The sequence below is a fragment of the Amborella trichopoda genome, chromosome 10 (assembly GCF_054954075.1).
Source record: "Amborella trichopoda isolate Santa Cruz 75 chromosome 10, AtrichopodaSantaCruz75HAP2 v2.0, whole genome shotgun sequence".
Classification (NCBI taxonomy): Eukaryota; Viridiplantae; Streptophyta; class Magnoliopsida; order Amborellales; family Amborellaceae; genus Amborella; species Amborella trichopoda.
Genome location: NC_142345.1, coordinates 35,768,020 through 35,779,628, shown reverse-complemented (window position 1 = coordinate 35,779,628; position 11,609 = coordinate 35,768,020). Strand labels below are relative to the sequence as shown.

The 11,609-nt window shown below is 33.5% G+C and overlaps 1 protein-coding gene across 1 annotated transcript; it reads left to right on the top strand.

The window, feature by feature from the left end:
- Positions 1–381: 381 nt before the first annotated feature.
- On the top strand, positions 382–9,392 carry LOC18427654 (uncharacterized). The gene is made up of 2 exons (XM_006836703.3): positions 382–1,758; positions 8,476–9,392. Exons 1-2 carry the CDS (start codon positions 1,557–1,559, stop codon positions 9,093–9,095), a joined length of 822 nt encoding a protein of 273 aa, XP_006836766.2. The 5' UTR covers positions 382–1,556; the 3' UTR covers positions 9,096–9,392.
- The last annotated feature ends 2,217 nt before the right edge of the window (positions 9,393–11,609 follow it).

The window sequence follows — 11,609 nt, the reverse complement described above, 5'->3', positions numbered from 1 at the left end:
TAGTAAACGACAAATCAGACGGCTTAAAATTTAAGATTGTGACCTTCTTGCCAATAATACAGATATATGATGATAAAAAAAAAAAACAAAATATAATAATAATAATAGTGAGGATGGCAATGGGCCCGACAGGATATATCCAATACCCAACGGGTACGGGTACGGGTACGGGTATGGGTATGGGTCCAACTTTTAGACCCAATAGGATAGGTCCGGGCCCAAAAGCTGAAACCGATTACTGTTCCGGCGGTTCCGGCCGGTACCCGACAATTTGCCACCTGTTCACGGGAGTACGGAGTTTAACTCCGTCGTGTAACTAAGAAAAGAAATAGTAAATTTACCGAACTACCCTTCCATGTTTGGGCTTGTTCTGACCCTCGAGGACAAGGCCATTCTTGTCTATAGCGTCGACCACCGTTCTCTGGAAACCGTTCTCCAATGATTTTCACCGTCATCGCATGGCATTACTCGGAGCTCAAAAGCAGAGCTTTAAGGGCAGATAGAAACCCTACAACTCTCCTTCAATTACTTCTTTTGTCCTTCTCCTGGAACACTCCTTTTGGCAGATTGAGAGGCACACCGTCTTTTGAAGCTGGGGTTTAGGGCTTCGAAATATCCAGCGGATTATTAGGTTTTTTGTGATCTCTGCGAAATCTAGGGTTTTGGCTAGGTTTTTTTGCCTTAAAAATGATGCAAAAAAGTTACAGTCCAAGAAATAGACGGAAAATGGCGTGATGTATCAGAAGATGATGAGATTTGACCATAGTTCGGATAGAATTTTTACCCAAAGTATGGTCAAAAGAAATGAGGAAACAGAGAGAGAGAGAGAGGGACAGAAAGGGCGAGAGAGAGAGACAGAGTGCGTGTTCAATGTTTAAATTATTAAGAGAGAGAGAGAGTAGGGTTTTGTTTGAACTTTATTACAGCGAGTTGAGTGTCTTGGGCAAAACGGATGGTCCATGCTTGGACATTAAAAACCAGTGACGTTTGTGGAAGCACGTTCTTTCTAGGGATTAATTTCTCAGGAAAAGCGTTTTCATATTTATTTGTGATTCATTTTGAGCTAGAATTTCGTATAAAGCCGCTTTGGGCTTTGAATATTTGTTCAGAAAATCTCAACTGTCGTTCTCCATATGTAGCAGAGTCGAATTATTTTTCCACGATCAAAAGCTTAATTTCTACGTTTTTTAGGGAAGGTTTTTTATTCTGGTGCAATTAAAACGCATGAATCATTAAAAATCGGGGAAGAATCACAAAATCAGGGGAAGAAAGCTCGGATATAGGTTGTTTCAATTCTCTGAAAATTTGTGGGGAGGAATACTCTTGCAGGAAAAAGTATTCATCAAATTCTCAGCAATCGTGAAAGCTCTTCACAATTAGTTCCAGAAAAAATAAAGCAACAGGCATTGCTCAAAAGAATCTGAAAAGCATGAAATAATGAAGATATTTGGAGACATTATTCTGCGTGTCTGATGCCTGAAACCAGAAAATCCTAGAAACCATTAAACATCAAAAAATCAAACCTTTCTTATAAGGAAGGAATTAAACAGGAAGAAATGCAGAGCATCTGGTTATCCTTAAAGAGTTCCATGAAATGCGGTACAGAGCCAGCCGCTCTTTTTCACCCTGAGAAGCGTCAAGCTGGAGCCCGACCAATATTGAGAGGCAACCACGAAAGAAGAGGAGTTATCGTTAATGGAGGATTTCCGCCCAGTGAGATCATTCCCTGGACACATACCGGCACGGCCCAGTTTTCAGGTGAGTTAGTTTCCTAAGAATTTAGTTTTACGAAATTTTGAGATAGATTCTCTCTGAAAATTTGATACGATTTCTCCCTCTAAAATTTAATATACTTTCTATCTAAAATTTAATTTATTTAAAAATTTAAAATAATTTCTGTCTCTAAAATTTTTAACATCTTTACTCCTTCTAAAATTTAATATATCTACTCTTTCTAAATTTTTAAGATACTCTTTTTAAAACTTAAAACTTGAAATAGCTACCCTCTTCAATAATTTTGAGAGAGTTTCCCTCTATAAACATTTTTAAATAGTTTCACTCTGTAAAATATGATATAGTTGTTCTCTCCCATTTTAAGGTATTTTCTCTTTCTAAAAGCTAAAATTTGAGATAATTTTTCTCTAAAAATTTTGTGATCGTTTTTTTTTCTACAAAAATTGATATACTTTCTCTCTAAAATTTGATGTAGTTACTCTCTTAAATTTTAAGATGCTTTCTCTCTCTAAAACTTCAGGATAGTTTCTCGTTATAAAATTTTGAACTAGTTTCTGTCTTTAAATTTTTATATAGTCTCTCTAAAATTTGATATACTTTCTCTCTCTAAAGTTTAAAATTTGTGATATTTTCTATCTCTTAAATTTTTGAGATAGTTTCTTTCTAAATTTTTTTAAATAGTTTCTCTCTCTAAAAATTTTATATACTCTCTCTATTTAAAATTTGATATAGTTTATCTCTTCAAAATTTTAAAATACTTTCTCTCTCTAAAACATAAATTTTACGATAGTTTCTATCTCCAAAAATTTTGAGATAGTTTCTATCTCTAAAATTTTTTACGTAGTTCCTCTCTCTAAAATTTGATATAGTTTTTATCTTTAAAATTTAAATATATTTTCTCTATCTAAAATTCCAAATTCAAGGTAGTTTCTCTCTAACACTCAAAATTCAAGATAGTTTGTCTATCTTAAAAAACGAGATATTTCTCTATCTAAATTTTTTTTGGAGTTTCTCTTTCTAGAATTTATAATAATTTCTCTCTAAACGTTTAAGAATAATTTCTCTCTACAAATTTAAGAATACTTTCTCTCTCTAAAACTTAAGATTTGATGTAGTTTCTCTCTCTAAAAATTAAAATAAGATATTTTTTCTCTCTCTAAAAGTTTTGAAATAGTTTCTCCCTCTATAAAATTGAGATTGTTTCTCTATCTAAAAATTTGCATGTACTCCCTCTCTCTAAAATATGATAGTTTCTCTCTAAAACTTAAAATTTGAGATAGTTTATCTCTATAAAATTTTGAGATAGTTTATCTCTATAAAATTTTGAGATAGTTTATCTCTCTAAAAAAATTGGTACATTCTCTCTCTAAATTTTAACATTCTTACTCTCTCTAAAGTTTGAGATAGTTTATTTCTCTAAAAAATTTACATACTTTCTCTCTCTAAAATTTTGAGATAGTTTATCTCTCCAAAAAATTTGGTGCTTTCTCTCTAAAATATTGACATACTTTCTCTCTCTAAAAGTTAAATTTTAAGATAGTTCATCTCTCTAAAAAAAATTTGGTACTCTCCCTCTAAAATTTTAACATACTTTCTCTCTCTAAAATTTTAACATACTTTCTCTTTCTAAAAGTTAAAATTTGAGATAGTTTCTCTCTAAAATTTTCATACCTACCAAGTCCTCCCTATGTTTCCGGTCGAGGGAGCGAATAAGTGAAATCCATGGGCATTGAAAATGCAAAAAAAATGTTTTGGTGTGGAAATGAAATCATGAAAAAATAGGTCTTATTTTCATGATTTTGATTTTTCTTGTTTTAGTATCTTAGTCATTAAGCAATCCAAACGGTGGATTTTGACAAAATTTTAGATATTAGGAATCCATACATTAAAATCCATGTACCTGAACAAGCCTTAGAAAAAAAATTTTGTGTGATACTTTTTTTTATACTAATGTTTCTCACAACAAGCAAACATAGACATTAGATTTGGGGTTTTCAAGCTTTCAAACTGTACAAATACATCATTTATTTTAGGTGGTGACCCCAAAAACGAGTTTATGTTCTTAGGGTTTCGAAAGTAAGACTTCCAAAATAGACATCAATTGTTTTCGGTATTTTTAGGTGGCTCTAAATGCTCTTTCTATTAACAAAGTAAAAAAGTAAAAAAATTTTAAAAATAAACATCAACATCTAAAATATAGATTATCATCTATCATTTCATAAATTTCTCTCTTTTTGAATACTAAGAAATTTGGAGGCTTGGACGAAACTTCCAAAAAAACTCATGGTGTCTCGATGACGATGGTGCAGTTCAAGAGTAACATAGAGAAATTTCGTAAAATGAATGATACTTATGCTGGCATTTATAATTTTATATAAGGAAAATTATTTCATACAGGCTGGACTGTATTTCCACATATGCAATCCAGAAAGTGTGAAGCATCTTTAAAGATAGATGCAAGTAGGTGTTCCATTTAAAAACAATAGAAACTAATCGATGTAGATGTTTTTTTACTAAAATTATTATTTTTAATTTTTAAAATTTATTTATTTATTTATATTTATGATCTCCATGTTAGAGATTATATGTCCTTAAAACTTAAGTCTTAAAATCCATCTCAAAAATAGATTTATTAAGAGGTTTGCATTTTTACATATGCGAGCTTAACCGTATAGAAACCGAGTCCTTTATATAATACACCATGAATAAGTGAACTTAAAATTTAACGTAAAGGTAAGAAAATAATGCGGTGCCCCTAAACCCCTTCTCTCACTCTTCATTATAATCTTGGTAGAATTTATTATGAAAAACCTAAAATTTAATGCTTTGTTAAGTACAGTACATTATAGCCCTTCTCACTCTTCCATTATGGTTTTATTACAATCTTTTCAAGCGTTTTGAGAATTGCTATTGAATGTTCTAAATCAATTTTCAAATTTACCAAGACCACTTTGGAAAATTAGATATTTAGACTATCTTTGGAAAAGAGAAAATATCAACAAAATAGTCAAACCACATCCAAAAATCAATTATATGGTTGTATCAACTTAGTGGTTACCTTCAGAATAATTTAACCTGAGTACGTCCTTAATTATATTGTTAGAAAATGCTCAAACAACGGCAGTTCATGTTTGAAACCCTGGATATTTTGCTAACTATTGAGTTCCCTATTTATGAGAATTTGTCAAAAATTTATAGAAATTTTTTTGTGTAGAATAAATATCTACAAAGAGCTTTTATTAGTATTTTAAAAAACTGGATTCGGGAGCTAAACCGATCACCCATTGTGTCCCAGTCGTCCAGGTGAGACTTGTTCAGTGATACCGAGCTGGAAAAAAAAAATCGAAAAAATATTCAAAAATATTAAAAATCAAAATTAAAATTGACTTATGAAAAAAATGATGAATTTTCTAAATATTTTGACCGAATTGTCCAAAAAATCAAGAATATTGAAAGTTGGTGATGAATTTTTTAAAATATTTTGGCCAAATTATCCAAAAAGTCGAGAATACCGAGAGTTGGTTCTCAATTGAGTGCGCCACAATATTTAATAGTCTTAAATACAATAAACATTAAATAACAAGAACATAAAAGCAAAAACAATTAAATCTAGACCCTAGCTACCACAAATACAATAGCAATAAAATTCTAACTCTAGCTAACAAAATGAATTAAAATAATATTTATAAAGAAGTTTAGGTTTTCTCAAATTATTCATGATACCCAAAACGGAGACAAATATTAATGAAGAGAAAATTATATAAATATCCGTTATACTTTACGTTATTATGGATTTATCAAATAGTTTTCGTTATTACATGTATGTCCGTTTTTTACCTTTTATAACGTAAATTTTTGAAAAATACGACTTTACCTGTTTTCGGATGGTGAACGACCGAATTGGAAGGTTTTTCGGATGTTCAACATCCGAAAATAGGACAAAAGTTTAACGTTCACATTCCCATTTTCGGGTGTTGAACATCTAAATTGAAGGGGGTTATGTCGATACATTGTATTACTTGTGAAAATAGTTTCGGATGTTGGACGTCCGAAAATGTCATATTTTCAGATGTTTCAACATTCGAAAATATGACATTTTCGGATGTTAAATACCTAAAAATGGTTTCGGATGTTGGACATCCGAAAACATCATATTTTCTAATGTTCATCATCCGAAAATAACTGCAAAATTCCAGAGACTTTCAAAAAATTCAAAGTCATATTTTCGGATGTCCAACATCCGAAACCATTTTCGGATATTGAACATCCGAAAAACGCTTCAATTCGGATGTTCAACACCCGAAAATGGGAATATGAACGTTAAACTTTTAGCATATTTTCGGACTCCAATTCGGTTATTCAACATCCAAAAAAAAGGTAAACTCATCTTTTTTAAAAAAATACGTTATAAAAGGAAAAAAATGAACATACATATAATAATATAAACTATTTGGTACATCCGTAATAATGCAAAATATAACAGATATATATGTAATTTTTTTATTTATAAAAAAAAAATATCTTATGGCCCCTAAAAATTTCACTTAATGCATTGTAACCCCACTTTCATCGCTACTAAGCAGCATTAAAAAGGTAACAAAATATTTCATTCCAACTTTGTATTGTGTTGACTCACGAAAGCACGCGAATCAACCAATATACTCCATGCTTACCCTCACAAGTAGTGTAAAAAGAGATAACAAGGGTGCAAAGGGGTCTATTTTTGAGAAATAAGAATTAAAAAGAAAAGAAAGAGAGAAAAGAATTAGTTTGGGGAACTTAGCTAGGATTAAAATAAACAAGGATGGTAGACATTTTCTGGTTCTTAAAATAATGAAAATTATTATTAAAACAAATAACTATGTACTACCTAAGACAGACTAAAAGAAGTTATTATAAAATTTACAAAAAAAACAAATTTTTTCAAACATTTTCAATGGAACCCTAAGTCTAGGGTAAAAAATTTAAATCGTCATTATCATTCAGACTTTATCCCAACTATTTGGGGTCGGCTACACGAATCTTATTTTCCATTCCGCTCCATATAATGTTGGATTAGGACTCATGATAGAGACGTGAGAAAAGTTTTTGGTGGTTGCAAACCTAATACAACCTCCTCCTTACTCGTCGAGTCTTGAGACCGACAATAGAGGAGTTCGAGAGAAAAAATTTGGATAAATACAAATATTATTAAAAAACTCTCTAAACTCCATCCAACTCAACATCCTATAATATAAAAAAGAATCTACCTTTCTAATTTACATGGTCCTATTTCTTTTTGAATTTTTCAGGCAATAAAATGAATGCAAATATTATTAAAACTATTTATAGTAATAAATATGAAAAAAAATATTTCCTTCAAAATTTTGAGGTATACCTTAATCAAAACAAACATTAAATAAAATACAAATACCATTAAAGTTTATCTAAAAGGAAAAGTTTATATAGAGCCTGAGCTCTAAACAATCAGATTAGAGCCTATCTCAAAAATTTCACTATAAACAATCAGATTAGAGCCTATCTCAAAAATTTCACTATAAGAGGTTGTGTTGATCCTCAAATATCTTCAAATTTATTATCTCGACATCAAGATACATGAAAATGAGAAAAAAAATAGATTTCAAATTTTGGAAATAGTGCATCTTGTAATGCATTGTTTTACGGTCAATTTTTAAAGATTTTCAAGTTTTCATAGATCTACTCGATATACACTATTTTTGAAGTTTGAAATTTTATAATTAAATATGAAAATATATTTTAAGACTATTAAAAAAATTTCCAGTATTAAAACCATAAGTCTGGACACTATTTGAAGGCGGGCTCTAATTTGATTGTTTAGATCCTTGGCTCTATACAACCAAGAACAAATTATTCAAACACTATTCTTGACAAAATATAAAAGCAAAAATACAAAACATGAAAAATAAATCAAAATATATAAATTCATAAAATCTCCAAAAATACATATTTTTATTTCATCTAATACGAAATTTTCATGAAAATCAAAATAGAAAATTAAAATGGAAAAAAAATTCAGAAAAAGGCTAAAAAAAGTGAATAGAAACAAATATCGATATTAAAAGAAGAAAAAAAATCATCTACGACTATCACAAAAAATATGGATATTATTCCACTTGATTATGACCGTTAAAAGTGAATATTTACATGACTGACTATGAAAGCAACCAAAACAAAAAAAAAAAGGCTGGTAGGAAATTGCCATGGGCCCACGCGTGTTTGTTTGTACAGACACATAAAGCATGCTAAATTCCATATGTTCCATATGGTCACTAGCGTCTATTGCCACCCAGCTGATAAATGGATGATGATTAAGACATGGTGGGGCTACCATTGGGTTCAGTTCATGTTCTTTGGGTCCCACTCCTCCATAATCGTCCAAGCATAGATTGCTGAATAAGTACACACATGACCATAAATTCTCTAGGGATTGTATACTATGAGACCATTTATTTTTTGTATAAAGAGGTCACAAATGATACTAACCATTGGATAGCTTGGGATATATCACAAAGTTTGAAAAAAAAAAAAATTTAACTTAAGAGTTTAGTAAATGATACACTCACAACCATCCAATTTGAAATCTGATAGATAAAAGTGATTGCAACTTTTTTGTATTAAAAGTAAATACTTTCCCAATTTTTTATGGTCATATGGATCTCAATGTATACTTTTCTGTGTTTTTTTTACCTTTACCTACTACATGTTTATGCTTAAACGTAGTGCTCAGCAAAGGAGACACCTCGAGGAACATAGTCGAGATGATAATCAAAGCAGCCTCTGAAGATCCCAAGAGGCAATTCCCGGAGATCTCCACTGTCCTAAAGGTGGTCCACTCTCCCAAAGCCATCGAGAGGTTCGAGAATTACAGAGAAGCAGTGAAATTTCGAGCACAAAAACAACAAAGGAGGCACCCAAGGTGGTTGGCTGATGGTAACGAGCTCCTTCGTTTCCACACCACCACAATAGCTTGTCAACCATCTTCCCGTTGTCTTAGTACCAATCCTCCACTGGTTTTGGCTGAATTCCGCAAACTATGCAAGTTCTCATGTTGTGGAGTTTGTAGGATAGTAGAGGGGGGTTTTCAAATGGGAGAGGGGAGTCACGGAAAGATAAAGATGAGCAGCCTTATCAGTGATCGGTTTGGTGATGTTGGACCAAAGGGTGGAGAAAAGAGAGCAGTTGTTGTGTGTAGGGTAATAGCTGGGAGAGTGGGTAGGCTCAGGGAGGGCGAGAAGTGGACTCATTATGGGTTCGATTCAATGGTAGGGTGCTCCAACTGTGATGAGCTGTATGTGAACAATCCTCAGGCCATTCTTCCTTGTTTTGTGGTAATTTACTGATGTGGTTTGAATGAATTGGGTGCATTCTTGGTGTCTTTACTGCATCCCTTTTGGGTCGGCAGCAGATGCTTTGTAGGCATTCTATGTGATTAAACTTTGAGCGGCAGATCTCATGTGTCCGACGCGTTTTTGGACTTCCTAGGTGATTCCCTTTCACTCAGTATCCAAATATGTAATCAACCAATTTGAGTCAGTAGCATTAGTTTAGAATTTTGAGCTTCTTTAAGAAACATTTTACATGTATCACTGTTGGAAGTCGCAGTTCTTTTCATAGATCAATCATCTATTCATTTTTCATGGCCTGCTTTTGTACATTATTGTTATACACTCTGAACTGTTTTTTATCCTTCTTTTCTTTTGGTGGATTGGGGTAAAATCAAAGTCTCAAACTCTTCCTGCTGGCTTCATCGCCACTGCCATAGGTGTTAATCTCTCTCTCTCTCTCTCTCTCTCTCTCTCTCTCTCACACACACACACGCATGCACACACACACAAAATGCCTGACCCTTCCAGCCTTCCTGTCAGTACTGGGGGCTCTGCCATGGCACCCTGGGCAGCAATGGTGGTGGGAAAGTAGCTCCTTTAGAATCAATCAACAACTTTTTCGTGCTTCTAAACTCACCTCCTACGTCGGGATGCAAACAGGTCGGATCATCCCCTAGACCCGACCTGGTTACCTCAAAGGGGATCCAAAACCTGGGATGGTTTCCAGGGCCTGGATTTTGATCCGGGAACAATTATGTTTCTGAATGTCCAATTTGGTCTCAAGAGACTGACTAAAATGAGAATGGTTAAAGGAGAAGAAATATGTATTTGACCACTGTTTTTAGTTGTGGCCTTTTGTTTTGGCCCTCTAGGATTGGTCCTTTTGGGATATTGGGATCGAGATAGAAGGCAAAGATAGGGATCGATGGGTAGATCTGAGTTTCAGGAAATGGAAGGATAAAGTTGGGTCTTTTTTGGAACTTGTGATTCAGATTTGAAGATTGCAAACTGAATGATGGGTTTTATAGAGCTTGGTTCGGAAATCTTGAATAATGAAGATGTAAATCAAAGGAGAATGTTGGGTTTGTTGGAGTTTGCAATTTATACATGAGGTGCTAACCAATGGAGAATGTTGGGTGTGTTAAGATTTGCAGTAAAGATTTGGAGATTGCACAGATCAAGAAGAGGGAAACAGTTATGAGACAGCGATAGGCAATATCACCGGCCCATAGAAAGCCTGCTATACGTGGGCTTAACACCTGCCCATAGAAATCCTGGCATGGATTCCTATTTCATAACCTTGCATGTATAGAATAAAAAAAAAAGAAAGTCTCAATTGCTCTCAAAGGTTCTCTTCTCGAAAAACAATTAAGCTATAGAATAGGGAGAGATATGAGATTGATAGCTAATGTTAGATGGGACTTACCGGAGCTGATTTAAAAGGATTGCTCCAATGATGTTTGTCAAGGGTTAAAGAGGGAACTATATCTCAAAATTTGTGATATATTCTCATCAATTAGTAAATTTTCAATTTGTCGTACCCGTAGATGTAGCCATTTTTTGGGATGAACTACATAAATATGTGTTCTCGCGTGACGTGAATTTTATGTTTTATTTATCATGATCGAATTATAGTTTGTACTCACCCATTTTATTTCTAATTGGTTAAATACATGATCTTGGTAGGATGCAATACTTGGGTGTTCATGTATATGCATACAAGAGGGTTCTTGAAACCTAATAGAAAGTGGGATTATTGGTACATGGTGAGAGGAATTGGAAGTGGGGGTTATTTGTATGAGGTGAGTAATTGTGATACTTACAAATCTGAAAATTGTAGATAGGAGGGGAAATTTAGAATTCTTAGAACCTGTAATTCAAATAAAAAAAATACAGAGAGCCATTCATGGCGGGACGAGAGTGGTGATTGCAGAGAGCCATTCATGGTGGCAAGAGAATAAACTTGTGGTGTCTGCAGTGAGCCATTCATGGTGGGAAGAGAGAACTTGTGGCGATTGCAAATGGGTTCTTGTTTATTTGTTCTCAGATTGGAGGTTGTGCAAGTTCATGGATCAGGAAGGGAAGAGAGATACATAACACCAGTTATAAGGGCCCATTGTTTTAGGTCAGGGATCCAGGATCTAGAATAAGGACCCAACTCCCAAGATTCAGTTTTAGGGTAGACCTGGGTTGGGCTAACCCAACCCAAATCCAGGTCGCTAACCCAAGCCGTTTGACACTCCTAGCTATGAGGCAGCTTTTATACAGTTCATATCAATTCTGATATTTTCACAGTAAAAGAAACAATGCGCATGTGGCACGTCCAGTATGATACACAGCGCATCATGAGCCAACCCTTTGCCAAATGGACAGTAAGATGAATCAATCTCTTAAAACTCCATCCTCCACCAGCGAAACAACCACTCGACATATAACAAACTCTTTTGTGGGAATACTTTGAACACATTTGTGCATAATTCACAGGCCCCTTTGGTAATCCAGATGGTGCAAAAATATCACCATATAAGA